The sequence below is a fragment of the Mustela lutreola genome, chromosome 5, assembly GCF_030435805.1.
Source record: "Mustela lutreola isolate mMusLut2 chromosome 5, mMusLut2.pri, whole genome shotgun sequence".
In the NCBI taxonomy this organism is placed as follows: domain Eukaryota; kingdom Metazoa; phylum Chordata; class Mammalia; order Carnivora; family Mustelidae; genus Mustela; species Mustela lutreola.
In genome coordinates, this window is record NC_081294.1 from 32,328,024 (window position 1) to 32,350,118 (window position 22,095).

At 35.8% G+C, this 22,095-nt stretch overlaps 1 protein-coding gene across 7 annotated transcripts in view; it reads right to left on the bottom strand.

The window, feature by feature from the left end:
• Window positions 1-2,159: 2,159 nt before the first annotated feature.
• Window positions 2,160-22,095, bottom strand: part of TTC33 (tetratricopeptide repeat domain 33) — a 35,705-nt gene continuing 15,769 nt past the window's right edge. For 6 of the 7 annotated variants that reach the window (XM_059173873.1, XM_059173874.1, XM_059173875.1 and 3 more), the window contains exons 3-5: window positions 11,777-11,858; window positions 10,549-10,680; window positions 2,160-7,213 (exon numbers count right to left, since the gene is read on the bottom strand). In XM_059173873.1, coding sequence (XP_059029856.1) covers window positions 6,860-7,213; window positions 10,549-10,680; window positions 11,777-11,858 — 568 coding nt within the window. In that variant the 3' untranslated portion in view covers window positions 2,160-6,859. The remainder of the gene's footprint in view (window positions 7,214-10,548; window positions 10,681-11,776; window positions 11,859-22,095) is intronic. The other variant, XR_009353762.1, reaches the window with a different exon arrangement.

The window sequence follows — 22,095 nt, forward strand, 5'->3', positions numbered from 1 at the left end:
ATTTAAAAAGATCTAAAAGGATCTTTAGGGTTTATCTAAGAATGCAGCTGATTTGGCATTTGAAAAATAAGTGTAATTCATCATATTAACAGGATAAAAGAAAAATTATAAGATCTTTTGAGAGATGCAGAAAATACATTTTTATTTACATTTAACAAAATGTAATTGCCCAGGGAATTCCTCAATTTAATAAAGGACATGGATAAAAAAACTACAGGTGCCATCATACTTAATGATGAAAGACCAAAAGATTATAATGAGGCAAGAACGTCCATTCTCACTGCTTCTATTTAACATTGTCCTGGAGGTTCTAGCCTGTGCAATAAGGCGAGAGATGGAAATAAAAGGCATGCAGTATGAAAAGGAAGAAACACTGTCTTTATGCACAGAGACTTGTGATTATAGATAGAATATTGTAAGGAATCTACAAAAAGCTAATTCAACTAATAAATGAAGTATCAAGGTGGTAGGTTACAAGCTCAATACACAAAAAAATTTATTGTATTTCTATGTAATAGTATCAAATTAGAAAATAAAATTTTAAAAACATTCCCTATAAAAGCATAAAAAAATATGGAATATTTAAGGATAAACAACAAACATATGGGCAAGACCTATTCACAGAAAACCAAGAAGCATAACTATGAGAAATGAAATACCTAAAACAATGACAGTTATACCAAGATCATGAATTCAAATATGTGATATAGTTATTAATTTTTCCCAAACTGATTTGTAGAAATCAAAATCCCAGCAGACTTGTAGATAGAGACAAGTTGATTCTAAAAAAAGAAAGAGCAAAGACTAGATTAGCTCCACAATTGGTGGGGGGATAAAATTAGAAAAACCACACTGCTTTTTAAGACTACAATTTTGAAGCCACAGTAACTAAGACAGTGTGAAATTGGCATAAGAATAAACATATAGATCAGTGTAGCAGAATACACAACTCAAGCCTGCAAAGACACAGTAAACTGATTTTCAAGATTTCAAGGTATACCACAGGAAAGTTTTTTCAATAAACAGTACTTGAATAATTGGACATTAAAAAATTACCTCAGGGCACCAGACTGAATCAGTCAGTAAAGCACGCAACTCTTGATCTTGGAGTCATGAGCTTGAGCCCCATGTCAGTTGTAGAGATTATAAATAAATAATTTTTTAAATGAGCCTTGACCTTTACCTTATACAAGACATAAAAATTAACTTCAAATGGATCACAGAACTAACTATAAAAGCTAAAACTGTAAAACTTCTAGAGAAAACACAGAAAATCTTTCTGATCTTGGAGTAAGCACAGATTTCTCAGCACACAAAAGACACAACCATATATATGTGTATATATATATATATATATATATATATACACACACACACACATAATATTTAAATATTTAATATATAAATTGGACTTTATATATAATATAAATATAAATTGGACTTCATCAAAATTTTAAAAATTCTGCTCTTCTGAAGTTATCATTAAGGAAACAAAAAGATGGGGCACCTGGGTGGCTTAAGTCGGTTAAGCGTCTGCTTTTGGCTCAGGTCATGATCCCAGGGTCCTGGGATGGAGCCCTGAGTTGGGCTACCTGCTCAGTGGGAAGCCTGTTTCCCCTTCTCCCCATGCCCCTGCTTGTGTTCCCTCTCTAGTTGTCTATCAAATAAATAAATAAACTCTTAAAAAAAAAAGGCATACCATAGATGGTAACAAAATATTCACAATACAATTATCTTGTAAAGAGTTTTTATCCAAAATATAGAAAAAAATCTTACAGCTCAATAATTAGATAACCCAAATAAAAAATCGGCCAAAGATTTGAACAGGCACTTCCCTAAATATAGACAAATTATCACATAAGCATATGAAAAAATGTTTAACATCATCAGGGAAATGCCTATTAAAACCACAGTGAGAACTACTACACATCCACCCAAGTGGTTAAAATGAAAAACAATGACAACATCAAGCACTGACAAGGATATGGAGCAACTGAAATCTTTTAAATACACTGTTTGTCAGAATGCAAAATGGCACAAATACTTTGGAAAAGTTTCAGTTTCCTCGAAAGTTAGACCTGCACTTACCAAAAGGCTCAACCATCCTACCTCCAGGTATTTCACCAACAGAAATGAAAACACACTGCCACACACAAAACTGCGACATATGTACAGAGAAGCTTTATTCGTAAGAGATCAAAACTTAGATGTTCATCAACAACCTAGATGCCCATCAACATACATGAATAGCTATAAACTGTGGTTTAACCATATAGCAGAATAATACTCAGCAATAAAAACAAAACCCATTGCTGATACACATAATAGCACAGATTAATCTCGACATAACTGGATTTCAAAAGTATTATGCTGAGCAAAAGCGTCAGACATAGAGTAAATACTGTATGATTTGAAATGCTAGAAGAGTCAAATATAATTTATAGTCCCAGAAAGGAATCAGTGGTTGAACAGTCCTGGTTGTTGGGGTGGAGGAGAATTCACCGCAAATGGGCATTAGAGAACTTTTGGGTGATGGAAATATTCTACATCTTGATGGTAATGGTGATTGTGTGGTTGCTCACATTTGTTAAAACTCCTCAAACTGTAAACTTACAATATAGGGTACATTTACTATACATAAACTATACTCTAAGAAAGTTAACAGGGTGGGCACAAAATATGATTTGTTTTACATTTTCTCCAAGTAAATCTAAAGTCAATACTGTGGTCTTTCACAATTCCCAGGGGATAGGTCTTTGGACATCCTGAACAAATGTTTACATATTGTCTTGTGACTGACATTATCCATTTCCAACAGAATTTCCATGACTTGAAAAATGGGTAAAATTAGAAAAAAAAAATCCCAATTTGGTGTTTATCTTACACTTACTTTGAAATACAATTTTCACTAATTTTTGTTGAGGTTTGAGGGAATCATGAAATAATATTCCCCGTCCCCCTCCTGGCTTCTGAGCCACTTGAGAGGCCAAGCCAGGCAATGGAGATTCAGTGTATCAGATTTAGGTTTGCACCAATAATAGCCACCTAATATCTAACCCAGAATAAGACAGACCTGCTCACCAAGGAATGGGCGGTCCTGCACAACTCCAGGGCTCCCCCTGCAGAGTCACAGAGCCTTTCACTGCAAAGCTTATGCCATGTCTGTCAAGAGAATAAAACACAGGCTCTCTGCAAGCATTACAAATCCCCAGAAAGGTTTGCATGTCCAGTTCTTTATCCTGAACTCCCTTTTGCAAGGAGTTGGGGTGATCTGAGAAGGGAGCGATCAGGAGTCCTTGCTTAATGGATGTGTAAGGAAGCACCTCCAGAGGAGGCCACCTCTACCCTCTGCCATCTCAACAAGATGTAGATCAACATTTTTCAACCTGTCTTCCACCGTGGCACACACACCAAGTTCACATATAACAATGCGTTAAGGCACAATTCATGGCATACCAGCCACAGGACTACCCCTTCCAGAAAGCATATTTAATTGCAAGTGACTAATGTGACATATTTCATTTTAATTTACTTTGGTAATGAGTCAATCACTCACAAATTTCTGTACTTTATTATTGATTAAAAAAAAAAAGAAAACCTTACTTTCTCAACCCTAAAATGTCATCAATTTCACACCATTGGCTTAATATAAGTCTCTCAGAAAAAAAATCCATTGAGTATACTAATTAATTCAAAGATAGTTATGGAACTATGGTTCCTGTGTCAACTCACAACTCATGTAGATACATGTATGTCATGAAATCAAAGCTCCAGGATGGCTGGTCCAGAGTCAATTTAGAAAGGCTACTGACTCACAAAGTCTGGAAAAAAAAAAAAAAAAAAAAGAATTTTCTTACTGCTGGGAAAGGCAGTAAAACAAACTTTTGACATCATTACATAAAGCATAATTTTCAAACTCAAGAGGCTATAGTGGTCTGTTATAATCATAGGAACTCTAGCTTTCTCAGACAAAACTTTACTTAAATCTTCACTACAGTTTTGTCATATAACATCAATTTAAAACCTCTTTACACTAAGACTACTACTATGAAAGTGTGTACCTATAAAAGGCCCCAACTGCAGTGATTCTGGGTTCACGACTTGCGTGTTTTTCAATGTTTGTGTAGCATTTGTTAGCATATTTAAGATAAATACGTTATAATCTAAAAACCTGTTGTCTAGAGAATAATATACGCATTCTCAAATTATCAGGCATGATCTGATCTGTGGTGTTCGGACTACCGAGTGTCTACCCCATACAATTTTCAAATAAGAATAATACAAATTATATTCAATATAGTATATAATGTTATTTCAGAGAATATATTAAACATCTTTAATTGCATCATTATTATAAACATCAACTATTTTTCTTTCAGATTTAGAAGTATTTGCTATTGCAGTTAACAAGCTTAGCAAATGTCTATGTATAAGTATTCACATCTTATAAAATGATATGTGCATTCACGTCTTCATGCACAGAAGAGTGTTAGGTGAGCATGTTCTGGGGCATGAGTAAATGAGCTGCCTTCATTCTTCATAATTCATTATTCCTTTTCCCTCCATTTTATGTCTTCCAATTTATGTCTTATATCTGAGTAAGAACAAGACAAATCTGTCCCACTGATATGAATACAGGAAAAGCACTAGGTTCTTTAACAGAATCGTAGCTACATGCCCTCCATCCTGGGTCTTGCCTCTTTTAGGGCTGACGTTATGACAAGAATAACCCCAACTGATAACCATCTGTTCTAAAATATCAAAAGTAGTGACTCTTCACTTTCAGATAAAGATTACAAAAATACTCCTACTTTCTTAAACTCAGAAGAAACAGGTTAAATATCTCTAAACTAAGTCAAGTTCTTCACAGAAACTGCTAACATTTACTGTGGACATCCTATGCAAGACACCATCCAAGGTGTTTTACGTATTTTATTCCCACATAACAAAGAAATTAAACAAATCAACTTAATTTTTCAAAAGCTAATAACACAAAGAGGCAAATCTTTAAAATGAAGGAAAAAACTATTTATTTACAAATTACATGATAAACAAAAGCCCAATACTCAAAACAACATACCAAAGGGTGAATGCTCACTTCTGTAGATGCCCAAGTATCTACCCTGGGAGAATATCTTTTATTAAATGAAATAAAATGTGATTAGTATTTGTTCTTTGGATTATTCTAAAACTAACCTCTCTAACCAGAGCTGACTTTGCAATGTAACTTTGGGGAAAAAATACAATACTCTGAAAAAAAAAGAGGTAAGCATTCCACTAAAGGAAAAACTTTTTAAATCATCTCAGAGGGTAGGAGATGGGCTAGATGGGTGATGGGCATTAAGGAGGGCACTTGTTATGATGAGCACTGGGTGTTGTATGGAAGTGATGAATCACTGAATTCTACTCCTGAAACCAATAACACACTGTATGTCAACTAATTAGAATTTAAATAAAAATTTAAAAAGGAAAAAAAAAATCACCTCAGAAAAATGACCATTACACACATGCTGCAACAGGGTAAGGTAAGATTCTTTAAAACAAAATAGCTCACTTTCATTTCTAACAAGGATAAAATTAATTTTATAGTAATAATACCTTCCTGAGTGTCAGAAGCAACAGTACCCAGTAGTCTATATAATTGCACTACAATATATGTAGTGTAAAAATAATAATTCACATTAACAATGACGGTTTTGATTTGTGAATATGACTGTGGCCTTTCAATGAAATATTTCTTTAAATATAGCCTTCTCTACTCATGTATTGTACCACAGTCATGTTTCAGTTTCTATGTATGTTGTGCCTGAATTATTCATTCACTGGCACTCATTAACAGCCTTACTTTTTTATTTTTAGAAAGACATAGTCTGTTATTTAAAATTGTAATTGTAATTTAATTGAGTAGTTCCAAAAAAGTTATCTAGAAAAGGACTTCCAAACCATCAGCTGGAAAGTTATAAGCAAAAGATAAATTATTTTCCGAATTTTTAAGCTTTTAAAAAGAAGAAGAAAATACTGCTTTTGACTGGGACAATGCAGTGGGACAATTTGTTATTACACATCTATAAAAACCATTCATTTTTTAAAAAATGCACATCTGAAATAAGACCCACCTGTGGAAACGAACACTATCCACTTCAACAACTAAAAAAATAAAACCATCATTCTGACATGTATCAGTATTTCACATATCTAATACTGAAGGAGGCAACTACTATTGTCATAATAATCTTAAAGTCAAAATAAAAGCTCAAATCAGAATTAAGAGAAACTTCGGAAAATGTTTAGAATGTAGATATTTGCATGCATTTTCAGACAAACTTTCAAAGATTCCACATATAACCAAATGACAACTTTGAATCAAACTGAATGTCAAAAATATTCGAGCTTTGTGACAGACAAAGCTGTTACTCTAATGCGACCAGAAAAACAGAAGAGTGAATAGCAAGAGCAGTATATTTCTAAAAGGAGGAAAAGAAATCTCTGACTTCCTTTATCATGGAAGAAAAGTCAACAAGTCAGCATTTCTATGACACTGGCCATCAAGTGATTCACTATTAAAGAATTCACTTTTCAAGTTGTGTCTTAAAATGCACTCATTTATATTTTGGGATTAAATTAAGTTTATGAATCAAAAGCCACTGTACTCAGAATTCTAATCTTAAGAAATTTTAAATCATAACTTAACAAAGCGTAGTCCAAACACTATACCGTAATTCTACCATTTGGTTTTTATATGCCTCATCTGCAAAACTCACTTTACAAACAGGAGTTTTGCTCTGTTCCTCCGCAGCTAATGTCCCTACACCTAAAATTTTAAGTGGCAATCAAAAAGATTCAAAGGATTCCCGCTACTTCATCGGGCTTTGATAAAAACAGAGCCATCTGGTGGTGTAGCCCCGTCTTCCTTCTCAGTGACTGTCTCCACAGTCCCAGAAGCCGACACAATAACCATTGTTTTATTTGCTGGAACCGTCTTCTGTTTCTCAGCAATCGCCGCACAAACAGCAACAATCTCATCACTTTCAAAGTCATAGTCAGGAATTGACTTTGGTGAGAAATGGGTTACTTCCGCTGATGCATCACACTTTTTAATCTTCTGTGCAACCTTCTGCTGCTCCTGGAGCGTTCTTGCCCAAGAAAGGTCTTCTTTCCATATTTCAGGGTTCATTGGATAGATGTGAAGGGCGACCTGAAAACTTCGAATTGCCTAAGGGAGATTAAAAAAAAAAAAAAAAAAAAATCAAAGTTTTTTTTGTTTGCTTTGTTTAAAAAAATGAGTCGACTTAATATATATAATCCATAATATCTATCTCTATCTCTTTAAAATATATATATCATATATATATTTTATATATTATACACACTGTGTGTATGTGTGTGTGTGTATGTTTGACATTTTTTTAAAACATATTAGAATGTAAGGATAGAAATTAGGGCTGTGCCCTAAACACTAGATGATGATTATGATGAAAAAAAGAAAAAAGTTAAAGAAGTGTGAAAGAAAGTGCCTGACAAACTGCTGTGGAGAACTCCAGTCCATTAAAGTACAGGGAATGCTTTCTAGTTCAAGACAAGGCAAATGCACTGTTCCACACCTGTAGGCTGGCAGCTGTAAGAATCTAGGGATTTCTTGGCTAACCCATCATCAAAAAGGTACTGGGAATGCCTACCTTTGACACCCAGAGCTTAGATTCAAATAATGCTAACATGTATTGACCATCACAAGAGACAAAGAAGGACATTATAGAAGAATGACAGAAGGGTCAATTCACCAGGAAGATATAACCATTATAAACATAATGGTTATAAACATAATGGTATATAAACATTATAAACATAATGGTTATATCTTTACATATTTATATATAATATTCCTCCCAAAGCCAGAACACCTGTAAGTATAAAGTAAACATAATGGTTATATCTTTATATATTTATATATAATATTCCTCCCAAAGCCAGAACACCTGTAAGTATTAAAGTAAACACGGACAAAACTGAAGGGAGAAACTGACAGCAACAGACAGCAGGAGACCACAATACCCAACATCGGTAATGGACCCAACACCCAGATGGCAGATCACTAAGGGAAGAGAGGATCTGAACAACACAATAGATAAAAGGGACCTAACATAGACAAAACATTCCCCCCAACAGCATCAGAGTGCACGCTATTCTCAAGTACAAACATAACATTTTCCAGGAGAGGTTACATGTCAGGTCATAGAACAAAATTTAACAAATATAAGGCGACTGAAATCATACCAAGTGTCTTTTCTAATGACAATGGAATAAAACCAGAGATCAGTAGCAGAAGAAAAACCAGGAAATTCACAAATAAGCAGAAACTAAACCACCCAGTCTTCAACAACCAATGAGTTAAAGAGTAGTAAGTCATAAGGGAAATGAGAAAACATCTGGAGACGACGAGAATGAATACACAACATACTAAAGCTTATGGATGCAGCAAAAGCAGAACTAAGAGGGACATTTATAGAAGAAAGATCTCAATTAAAGAGCTAATTTTACACCTCAAGCAATTAGAAAATGAAGAACTAAGCCTATAACTGTTTTCCAACACCCAACTCACTCTAAGTTTCAAGTTTTTATTTACATTCCAGTTAGTTAACATATAATGTAAGTTTCAGGTGTAGAATTTAATGATTCGTCCCTTCCAACACCCAAGTGTACATAAAATCCTAAATAATTACTGCTGGAGCTCTCCCCACCTACTGACTCTTAATCTACCACGTGGTCTGTTTATCTTTGTATTATCTTGTGTTTTTGTCCAAATACATGCAAATATAGGAAGAATGGTTAGATGTTAACAATTTTTAGCTCGCTTTCAATATATTTTTCATAGCAACCCTTCCTTAACATTTTAAGTCTTTTTTATTCTTACTATTCCAGTCTTTCAAAATAGCTTAAGTCCTCATAAAAATTATAAACTTAGATTTTCCGAAGTACAGCCCTAAAAATTATATTAAATGAGGAAAAAAATTACACTTTTAATCCCTGCAAGAATTTCATAATTTTAATGGACAGAACCGTATCAGCAGGAAAAACAAAACAAAACAAACAAACAAAAATATTGAACTGGCACCCTTATGCAAAATAAAAAACTTAAAATCTTAAACAATTTACGTTTCCTGATTGACTGGAAGTACCTCTACTATGTCTCCTAGAGTATTTTCTTTCTTTACAGGACAATCTTTGCTAAACTTTAAATCCTAGAGACTTTTTTCCATTACCATAGACACTTAACAAGCAAAAGTTAATGCTTTGTAAGCTTTTAAATAAAGCAGAAATGGGGGGCAAGTATTATGTGATAGGCTTTATTTGTTTTCCTGTTAACCCATTAGAAAACAAAACACCATGAATTTCTTTTTTCCAACTCTAGTATGAGTTAAGTCTTCAGGTAACAACAACAACAAAAAAAAATAGGGACTTTGGGGGGCCTGGGTGGCTCAGTGGGTTGAAGCCTCTGCTTTCAGCTCAGGTCATGATCCCGGGGTCCTGGGATCGAGCCCCGCATCGGGCTCTCTGCTCAGCAGGGAGCCTGCTTCCTCCTCTCTCTCTGCCTGCCTCTCTGCCTACTTGTGATCTCTGTCTGTCAAATAAATAAATAAATTCTTAAAAAAAAAAAAAAAATAGGGACTTTGGTTAAACTGGTTTCCATCACTGTGAACCTCATTTCAGATTAATCATGTTTAAGTTACTTGACACCAATTATTCTCTCATCAAAATTCCTTACTTATCATTTCTGAGAATTTGACCAACACCATTGTTTTGGTAAACAGAAATGATATTTATCAGAAAAATCTAAGTTATCCATAACTTACTAAAGCCATTGTTAGTAAAGTTAGGTTCAGGGTTTACCAGTCATTTCATTAGCCTTCAAAGAAGCTATTTTTAATTTTTTATTTTTTTTCTAACTGTGAAAGGCAAATAAAGCCATGCAAAATCTTAATTAATGACAAACAGAAAATTTGGGACTACTGTATTAGATTGGCAAACACTCTGTAGGGTGTTAGGGGCCAGCCATGCCAAAACAAAAACAAAAACAAGATGTAATGGTCACAGTCAACTCTCATTTCTTCTGCCTGTGCTACCTAACACCTGAAAAAAAATTTCTTTTTTTTTAAAAGATTTTATTTATTTTAGAGAGAGAGAGAGAAAGAGGGAAGGACAGAGGGAGAGCCTCTTAAGCAGACTCCCCACTGTGCACGGAGCCTGATAGGGAGCTCAATCTCATGGCCTATGAAATCATGATCTGAGCCGAACCAAGAGTCGGAAACTTAACCACCTGAACCAGCGGGGTGCCCCCTGGAAAAAATATTCTGACTCTAAGATAATTGATGTTTACAACAGAAAAAGACATTCAATAAAAACTATGATCTGTATCTGTGCTTACTACCTTTACAAGGTAAAGGTATTTATTTTTTTGCACAGATGTGATAAATGGCTATTTACTTTTTGGCTCAGCTAATCAAAAACACATCAGAATAAAATTTCATCATTATAATAATCTAACTTCCTTACCAGGACTATCTCTCCTAATCCAAGCTGAGCACGTCCCAAAGTTTGCCAAGACTCCCATGAATGTGGATTTCTCTGGACAGCCATTTCAGCTGCATGTACTGCTGGGAACATTTCATGAAGAGAAATTAGGACCTGTAGCCAAAAAAAAAGAAACAAAACTTGTCAGTAATACTCATAAACTAGCAAACTACTAATGAATAACCATATATAAACTTTTTCATTTGAAAAAAAATATTTTTAGTCTGGTAAATATAGCATCTCAGTGGTTTTGACCCACACCACTGCCTTGCAGGGTCAGGAAAGACTTTTCTTCCTATTTCTAAAATAACTATGAAAATATAAACTATCCCCTTCTCAGTCATTGAACACTCTTGTCCATCAGTTAAAATAAGGTGATCATGATCTAGCCATGGTTCAGAGATATTTGAACTCTGAATTCCACTTTTGATTATTCTATTTACAGTGTGGTTTTCTATTTACAGTGTGCCTTATGTTTGAGATCATCATCTGAAAGGTATCTGTAAAGTGTGTAGATCAAGGCTGAATTGCAACTATTCCCTCCCAAAAATATGTCTGATACTCCATTAGAGATTTTAAAGTCTTTTGGATAACTTAATCCAAGCGCTCAGAGATTTTCTTTATAGACTTTCCCACAAAATAATAGAAATGTATTTTTAAAATTCAAATGTTATTTCTAAACTATTAATAAATTGAGTCTATTCTGACCTTTTGCTAAGGACTAGGCCATTTTTAGAGAAATATCATCATTCAGAGTCCAACTATCCTCATTCTGAAGAAACAAAGCTATTGCTCAGTTCACTACAATTAATTTCCAAGGCAAGCAAACACATTTCATTTAAGAAATCATCACTAAAAAACAAACGGAAGAAGAAAAGAAATCACCACTGACTTCCTAAAAGATAGGCAGCTGTTCATACCTTACCAAGGTTGAAATAAGTTAACTTCACTATGAAAATTAATGAACTTCTAATGTCATACAAAAGGCAGAGCCATAAATAATACAGTGATAATATTTTATCACCCAGGGCCTACCAATAATAATACGGTAATACATTTTGGAAAGGAAATGTTACAAAATTTGAAAAAGACATATTTGAGAAAGAAAGTGGAAAGAAATACGGTCTTGGTTCATTACTGTGCACCAAACACATATGAACACAACACAGTGAGATTTCATAAGGAAACTGAAATTCTCCGTGATCCTTACCTGTGATTTCATCTCATACAGGGTGGCATCATCTGGGGTTAACTGCAGTGCTTCATCCCATTTTTGAATTGCCTCTCGATATCTGTGATTAAGTTACATTAATATCATATTTTTAATAAGGCCTTGAGAGTACCTTACTAAATATTCAAATCGGGTACTAAGGAATACTTGTATATCGAGAAATAGCTCTATTCAAGAACTGACAATAATAATATTATAAAAGCAAGAAAAATTAAGAGATAAAGGGAAAGGACAGCAAAAGAGAAAAAGACAAATATAAATGCAAGAGATCTTAGAAATCTCTTTCCCGGCTGAGAAATCGTCATCAATATTTCCCTTTTTTCATCAACCCCAATGTGTCTGCAAATGTTGTCATACATGTCACAAGGATTACAAAGGACTTTTCTGAGGAATATATAATCCAGCTGCAGTCCTGGGCAATCTTGAAACAATCTAGCTGACACAGAACACTTTAAGAAGTTGCCTGGTAACTGTGTAAAGACTCTTTTGGGGCACCTGGATGGCTCAGCTAGTTGAGCATCCGACTCTTGGTTTTGGTTCAGGTCATGATTTCAGGGTTGTGGGATTGAGCCCTGCCTCGGGCTCTGTGCTCAGTGGGGAGTCTGCTTGAGAATTCTCTCTCTCTCTCTCCCCCCTCTGTATTGCTCTCCCCCCTGGCTCTTGCGCGCTCTCTCTCTCTCTAATAAATAAATAAATCTTTAAAAAAGATTCTTCAGTTTTAAGTTTTCTTGTCTGTAAATTCCATGAGCTCAGGAACTATATCTTTTCATCACTATTAATACAAGGTAAGCTTATAAAAATGGGTCAAATGAGGGGCACCTGGGTGGCTCAGTGGGTTAAGCCTCTGCCTTCAGCTCAAGTCATGATCCCAGGGTCCTGGGATCGAGCCCCACATAGAGCTCTCTGCTCAGTGGGGAGCCTGCTTCCCCCCCCCCCTCTGCCTGCCTGTCTACTTGTGAGCTCTGTCAAATAAATAAATAAAATTTTTTTTTTAAAAAATGGGTCAAATGAATGAAAAACAGCTTAGAGATGGTGATTTCCACTAGCACTTTTCCACTGATGTCCTCCTAGTGAGGTTTTTCTTGTGATCTCCAGAGCTGTATGGTCAACTAGCATCTCTGCAAAGACACCACGAATTCCTCCTGTCTAAAACCGATGTTAGCATGCCACATCCAAATTTGCAGAAGCACTGCAGCACTTTCTTTTTTAAATAAAATTAAGGAATAACAAAGTCCTATATGTTATCCTTATATGTTATCCTGTATGTTATCCTATATGGTATCCTTCACAAGTGGTTAACTCACGTATATGGGACTATTTCTAGAAAGAGAAAGTCCTATTTGCCAGAATATATCTTCCATGACAATGAGCAGAAACTTTCTATTCTGTACCTTCCTCCCAGTGCTACTAATTCTAATTTCTCAAGATAAACAGAAAATATGTAACCTACTAGTTTTAATTCTTGGCTACACCAGAATGATCTAGGGAGATTCTGGAAGGGAAGAAATACACAACACACACACACACACACACACACACACACACCACGTATACACAGAGCTGGGCCTAGTCTCAGCTCATCTAAAACATATATTCTCAGAGGAGGACCCAGGCATCTAAATTTTTTGAACCAGGAAATGCTAATAAACACCAAGGTGGTGAACCATTGATAATATCTTTCATAACGTATTAAGACCTATCATGTGCTACCTTCTATGGAATCACTCATTGTTTCCTTTTTTCCAGACCCTTCATTTCCTCTGTATGTGTTCTTTTGCATAATTTTCCTCCTTGAATATGTGATCCAAACCAAAGATACCAACCAAAATGTGGGCCAATATGCAATATTATTATTATTATTATTATTATTTATTATTCAAACAGAGGAAGGTGAAGTAGAGAAATGCAGGTGACATTTGGGAGAAAATGCAAAGTTTGAAGAACATAAAAAAGTGCATTCTGTTTTCACCTTGCTAGAGAGTTCCTTGACTAGCAAGGAATACGGATGGGCAGTACCATTTCCAGGGGTCTCATGCCGTCTTGGCAAATGAAAACGGGCTACTGACACCTGTAAATAGGTTTTCCACAGAGCCAGCTCCATGGCTAGCAGCAGGGGGAAGGTGAACATGGCAGGAGTGTGCTTTACACATCCTGCCAGAGCTGCCATGATAGGCTGCAGCAGTGGCTACCACAACTTGGTAACAGCAAGCTAGACAGAGCTAGATGTTTCAGATTGACCCTGCAAAAGTTGGTAGTCTTTGCTTCCAGGCAAACCAATCTGAAAACGCAGACATAGCTATCAGAACTACTGCCTGGACCACAGTTAATATCTTCTTCCCTAACAGGGGCCCCTGCTTAGTACTGAAGAGTTACCTATTTGAACACTGTTTTTACTTCTGAAAGACTACTAGAGTTTTAGGAATACAGTGTGACCATTATGCACTTCATTTTTATGATGTGCTACCACAATGCTGAATGTTTTTCCCTGCTTCTGCCTGCATCAGAAATATTCTTGGCGGGAGGGGAGGGGCACCTAGGTGGCTCAATCGGTTAAGCACCTGCCTTCAGCTTAGATCATGATCTCAGGGTCCCAAGACTGAGCCCCGCACTGGGCTCCCTGCTCAGTGGGGAGTTTGCTTCTCCCCCTCCCTCTGCCATGGCCCTCCGCTCCTGCTCTCTCTTTCCCTCTCTCTCTAAAATAAATAAAAACTTTTATATATATATTTTTTTAATAAACATATATTTTTATCCCCAGGGGTACAGGTCTGTGAATCACCAGATTTACATACTTCATAGCACTCATCACAGCACATACCCTCCCCAATGTCCATAACCCCACCCCCCTTCTCCCAAACCCACCCCCCAGCAACCCTCAGTTTGTTTTGTGAGATTAAGAGTCACTTACGGTTTGTCTCCCTCCCAATCCCACCCTATGACCCAGCAATTGCACTACTGGGTATTTACCCTAAAGATACAAACGTAGTGATCCGAAGGGGCACATGCACCCGAATGTTTATAGCAACAACGTCTACAATAGTCAATCTATGGAAAGAACCTAGATGTCCATCAACAGATGAATGGATCAAGAAGATGTGGTATATATACACAATGGAATACTATGCAGCCATCAGAAGAAATGAAATCTTGCCATTTGCGACGACATGGATGGAACTAGAGGGTATCATGCTTAGCGAAATAAGTCAATCGGAGAAAGACAACTTTCATATGATCTCCCTGATATGAGGAAGTGGAGATGCAACATAGGGGGTTAAGGGGGTATGAGAAGAATGAATAAAACCTTTTTAAAAAAATAATCTTTTTTAAAAAATTTAGGTAGTTAACACACAGGGCAATACTGGCTTCTGGAGTAGAACTCAGTGATTCATCGCTTACATACAACACCCAGTGCCCATCAAACAAGTGCGCTCCTTAATACCCATCGCCCATTTAGTACTCCCCAACCCCCTCAATTAAACCTCACTTTGTTCTCTATTGTTAAGAGTCATTTACGGCTTATTTCCCTCTCTCCTTTTTTTCTTTTCTCCCTTCCCACACATTCACCTGTTTTCTTTCATAATTCCACATGAGTGAGTTCATATGGGATTTGTCTTTCTCTGACTTATTTCATTTAGCAGAATATAATCTAGCTCTATCCATGTTGTTGCAAATGGCAAGATTTCATTCTTTTTGATGGCTAGGTAATATTCGAGTGTGTGTGTGTGTGTGTGTGTGTGTGTGTGTTTTAAACATCTTCTTCAGCCATTCATCAGTCAATGGACATTTGGGTTCTCTCCATATTTTGGCTATTGTTGATAACGCTGCTATAACATTACGGTGCTTACATGAAGTTTGTTTTTATACAAAATGTTCTTAAATCAGGTCTTTCTTGTTTCTATACCTGAGTAAAGGACACTTGTTTTGATATAAAAAACTATTTCCCAAATACACAGAGAAGAATCAGAAAATATAGGAAAGCACATGCATACACACCCATACCCCCCCACACACTCAGAAATTAAAGACAACAACCGGGGCGCCTGGGTGGCTCAGTGGGTTAAAGCCTCTGCCTTCGGCTCAGGTCATGATCCCAGGGTCCTGGGATCGAGCCCCGCATCGGGCTCTCTGCTCAGCAGGGAGCCTGCTTCTTTCTCTCTCTCTCTCTCTCTCTCTCTCTCTGCCTGCCTCTCTGACTACTTGTGATCTCTCTGTCAAATAAATAAAATTTTAAAAAATAAATAAATAAAGACAACAACCATAGTTAATATAGTTAACACTTTATTGTATATTCTTCCAGTTTAAGACATATGAAACTTTTTTTAATGTCTTTAAATTATCAAATGCTTCTCTCTGTAGCATAATGCTCAGAGACTGATTACTACTGTTTCAACACAAAATTCATTCAAATGGATCCTCTACTGTTAGACATTATATTTAAAAGCTGCTAAGAGAGTAAATCTTAAATGTTCTCACCACACAAAAAAAGCAAATGTGAGGTGATGGATGTATCAACTAACTTTTTACCGTGGTAATCATTCTGCAATATATATGTTTATCAAATCATCACATCTTATACCTTAAACTTACATAATGTTATAGATCAATTATATCTCCATAAATCTTGAAAAAATTACCCTTTGGTCACTACAGCCATCTTTTTGGAAGGAAGTGGGCCATGAACAATTGCTGAAGAAGGAAAGCTGTATTTTGGAGGTCAAATATACACATATTATACTTGATATAAAACTGATTGGAAATGAGATCACTTTAGAAGGAAGGATGGTACAACTTAAAATATCATTCTCATTAATTTCCTTTAAGAAAAACGCCAATGAAGGAAGAAATAAGTATATTACATTATGTATTATTATATTAACATTATTATGTATTATCAGTATTAGCATTATTATATATAGTAAATATTATATTTACTATAATATATGTCTAGACTCCTCCCCTTCAGATTTTCTATTAATATGACCCACTAGGACACCTACTATAATATGCTATACTCTAAGTCTATACTCTTCCCCTTCAGATTTTCTATTAATATGACCCACTGGGGCACCTGGGTGGCTCAGTAGGTTAAACACCTGACCTTTAAAATCCATCTGTTATTTGCTAAGAATATATTCAAAAAAAAAAAGAAAGAAAGAAAAAAGGGGAGTGCATTGGGGAAGGTGGCGGTGGACGGGGGGATAAGACAGAGAGTCTTAAGCAGACTCTCTGCTGGCCCGTGCTAGGCTCAAACTCAACCCTGAGATAATGACCTGAGCTGAACCAAGAGTTGGACACTTAACCAACTACGCCACCCAAGTGCCCCCAAATTTGTACAATTAAAAGCAAATCTTGCCTTCACTCCTGTCCTCTGGTCTATTAGATCACTTTCCCACAGGCAACTAGTTACCAGTTCCTTGATATCCTGCCAAAGATAATCTTTAGATTTATAAGCATGTGGACCTATGTATCTTCTAAAACATCATAAATGGTAACATTCTAAATATACACACAATTCTCTCCCTTGCCCTTTTACTCACTATATGTTGGTATTATTATGTACAGAACTGCCTTAAAAAAAAAAAAAGGCTATACAGTAAATCTCTTACTATCCAGACTCTACCGGGAACCAGAAAGATTTAGATTTTAAACAGCTTTAGAGACAATTTTAATTACTTGTCCTGGTTATTTAAATTCTTGATAAAAAGAAAAGTTGCAGATATTAAAACACTATTAAGCTCAAAAGCTTTATTCCAGATATAGCTGATTCTCATTCCCAAAGTTATGTTCTAAAAAGTCACTGTAAAGACTGAATTAGCAAATACTGAATCATTCCTCGTAGTCTGGAAAACACAGGGTTAAGTCTCTGCAAACTCCTGGTCATATTTTTATCAACTGATTAATATATAGCCTTGTTTTATGTGTTTCTGTTTAAAGACATCTTATTTAATATATATTTATGATTCATTAACATTGAACTCATGGCCAATAGCACTTTAACTCATGCCTGGACAAAGGTTACTGAACACACACATATTTTCTCTGTCAAATCTGTGCTCATTCACATCACACCCTTCTTGTCCTTAGGAATATAGCACTTCTAAACCATACTTGGGGGCCGTTTTAAACAGCCAAACCACCAACAAAAGACACATTATGTGTGGAAAATATAACTTAGACCACAAAAAGGATACTTGTTTACAGTGTAAGAGTTGGAACAAGGAGACACAGTTGCACCTTGTTTGACTCATCTGGGAACAGCCACAGCAGGCACTTAAATTTTTCTCAGCTCTGTGCATGTTCACTCTTGCTTGTGAAAGCACCGTGAGTATTAATTTGGGGGTTACCAATATACTTTAGTGAGTGGGTAAACTCATAAATGCAGAACCCAGGGGCACCTGGGTGGATCAGAGAGTTAAGCGTCTGCCTTCAGCTCAGGTCCTGGGATGGAGCCCCATAAAGGGCTCCCTGCTCAGCGGGGAGTTTGCTTCTCCCTCACTGCCTGCCACTCCCTCATCTCTCCCCCTGCTCACACACGCTCTCACCCCCTGCTTGCTCGCTCTCAAATTAAAAAAAAAAAAAAAAAAATATATATATATATATATATATATATGTGTGTGTGTGTGTGTATATATAAAAGGATATATGTGTGTGTGTGTATATATATATATATATATATATATATATATATATATAAAAGGCAGAATCCATGAAAGAAGGATGACCATCTTTAAGAAGAAATGTTATAGCATCTTTTTCTATGACAAACAGAATGTAACTAGCCACAAATGAATATTACTTTCCACTAATTCATGACAGATTTCTATTTGATTTCTATCACACAATTTTACATCCTTATATGGAAATATCAAGACAAATTTAAATGCTACTTCTATCCCACACTGGGTATAGGGATTACTTAAAGTAAAAAAGGAAGAAGAAGTTTCCTAAAAGCTACTTTTCTTTTCTTTTTTTCTTTAAGTAGGCCCTATGCCCAGTATGGGGCTTGAACTCACGACCCTGAGATTAAGAGTTGCATGTTCTACCAACTGAGCCGGCCAGGCACCTCCCCTAAAAGCTATTTCTATACAGGTACACTTTTTAGCAAATCCCTAGCTAATATTAATATTCGTATTTTATTTCCTCATTAAAAACTATGTCATCAAAAACTTCAAAGTTTTCACCTTATTTTACATTGTATTTCTAATAATATTTACAGTAATTGTGCCCAAAAATGTTTCATGATAGAAATAACTTTTCTGGCTCAGTTTATATTTTTTTATTCGAAGTGGCTTTCCTTTGTTCAGAATACAATATTTGAAATCGAAAGTTTAGTTTTCTTCTTTGATTTTGTAAGAGCTTTCACATAAACATTACAATGATATTGAAAGTAGTTTTTGATAGATTTAATTTGAGTGAAAGCTGTGTGACTTGCAATGTAGGTAAATCAAGTTCCAACTTTTACGTAATGATCAATTTTTTTAATTAAACTCCCCCAAAATGGTTAAGTTATTTTGAGCTTCTCTGTCTAGAAATTGGAGCAGCACTCTGAAGAAAGCAAGGACAAAATAATGTGTAAGTAATACAATGAAAATTTGTCATAAGAAACCTAATTTCCATACCTAAGATAAGGTCAGAAAGAAAAAAGAACAAAAAGGGAATAAAAGAAAAAGACATACTTCCTAATCATGGCATACTTTCTCAAAACATACATATTTAGGAGAAGGGGAAGTGTGTTGGGAAGAATTGCTGAGATGATGCTCAGACCAGAGTCCCTGGGTGATTCTATCAGGCAAGGGACAAGTCAGAAGTACACTTGACAAATTCTAACCTGCTCCGAGTCTTAGTCACTATCACTTATTGAAATTATGTGGACACGGGATTAGGTCAAGTCAAAAAAGCCCACGTTCCGTAACAGTTTAAACTTCAACTATTTACTTGCACAAAAGAAGAAACCTATCTTAAAAGTGTCTAATTTATTACAGACAAGAACAAACAATGCAGGGCGGATCAACGGCCTCCGGAGACAGCAGGAAGGAGCTCTGAAGTTACATCAATGTGGACACACACTGAATAAAGGTCATTTTCCAAAGCAATTAAAACAATGATGTCAACTCCTACCTAGTGCAGGATGTTTCTTAGTTGTTATTGTATTGAAAGCAATTGCCTTCTTCTCCTCCTTGCCATACTAGACAACCTGTTTTCTAAAACAAGTAAAAAGTCACAATTTTAATCTCCCAATTTCTACTTCAGATACAGAGACGATTTAAAATTATTTTTACCATCTGTATTACTCACTCACGGAGCATATACACACAAATTTCACAAAATAAAATTCACTAGAAATTAATTCTAGTATCATGGAATAACTTGGATCAAATTAAAACATGTAAGTAAATGGGCAGGACTATAGCAAGTCGCCTTATTTTAATGACAAATATAGGACAAAATCACAAATTATGCAAAAAGCAAAATAAGAATCAGGACTCCCTTCCCTAGCTAAACCCCCACCAACCTGCCTTCCTGGTTCCTCAGAGAGGCTCACTCTGTCCCCCTGCCTTAAATCATTCTTGTGAATATTGGCTCATGATACCTGGTTATTTTTCTTCATAGAACTTGAAACTTTACATTTATTTCTGTTTGTTTAAGCCAGAAGCTCTATGTACACCAAGGTATATGCAGCTTTAGCACGTAACACAACAGGCCTAACACATATCAATAATTACTGAAAGAAAAAGGTAGACATGGGAGTGGTAGACAGTCTTCGTGGGATAAACAAAGACAATATGATCCTGACTATGAAATATATGCCACTGCCTAAGCCACAGTTTTAAATACCACAGTTAAAAAAAAATAGTCTTAAGAGTCCTAATGCATTTCAGCATATTTGGACAATCTAGCAATAAAAATAAGAAATGCTTTTGTCCTAAGAAAGATACATTATCTGAAAAAAAGAGAATCCTAATAATCACTACAGACTTTCCAGTGCATAAGCTAAATATAAAAACCCTAAACTATTAACAAATTAAATCCAGCAACTTATTAAAAAGTATAAAGTTCACATGACCATGTAGGATACACCTCAGAAAATAAGAAAAACTCATATGTAACAAATAACACAGGGAAAAAAAGTATAAGACTCTCAATAATACTTAACACCCATTTCGACTCTTTATAGCGATTCCCTATAAAGTTCCTAACAAAAAGTATATAAATCACAGAAATTCCATTTCATGGTGCGATTATCCACTAAGCTTCAATGATACTATGTCTAAAAGTGGTTACTATGTCACCTAAAAAGAGAGCAAATTATGGGTGACTTTCAGCCTATCTCTAAGTATTTCCAAATGTTATTTCAGACACAACATGAAAAACTTTGGAAATGTGCTGTTTTAGTCTCTGAAAAGTTAAATTATTCCTTCATAATAATCCTTCTACTCATAATATTCTAAGAAATGGAGTAGTAGAAAATTCTGTAGGACTTAAAACTAGTGAATCTGTTTGTTCCAGTATTAGCTTATCAGGCCGATCTTTTTCTACTTCCCTCCCACCCACACCTCTGCTCCACTCAGCTGCGCATGTGCCCAGTCCCCACCCACGTATCCTGTCGTTCTTTGTTCATGGAGGCCCCCCAGTACACAAACATATGCACATCTAAGATTTCCCTCCTCCCCCTCTTCACTATTCAAAAGCTTGCTCTCCTCTAAGACCAAGTTAAAATTCCATTCTTCATCAAGCCCGTATGAGTACCACTTACCTGAGCGTGTAGCATCACTTGTGTTCCTGAAGTACTTTGTTTTACAAGGTACTTTCAATACCATCACTAATAAACAATTATTCTCACAGAAAGTTCATTCCCTTAGTGCTCATAAAGTCCTCCAAGATTGGCATTACTTGTTCTCATTTTACTGAAGAGGAAACAAAGGTAGAGAACAGCTACAGGACCAGTCCACAGGCACATGGTATTAATCCTGTGAAAACCAGGAAGCGAGCTCTTACAGTTACAAGATTAATGCTTTTCCGGCTACCTAATGCTTTCTCCCACTTCATTTTTCTCTATTTTTTTCATGTATTTTTGTCTTCTCTTCACTAATGAGTTCAGGGACCAAAAGGTAGTTTCACCTGTACTCTCTACAACAGCCAAAACAAGGCCAGGCACACAGATTTTATCTACCTACCCTACCTTCTCTCAGAGAAGTCTTGGAAAGCAGCAAAGAAAAGCATGAGACATGAAACATGCGGACAAAAACTAGCCTGCTGAAAATATATTTAAGAAAAGAAAGAAAGAAAGAAATGAAAACAAA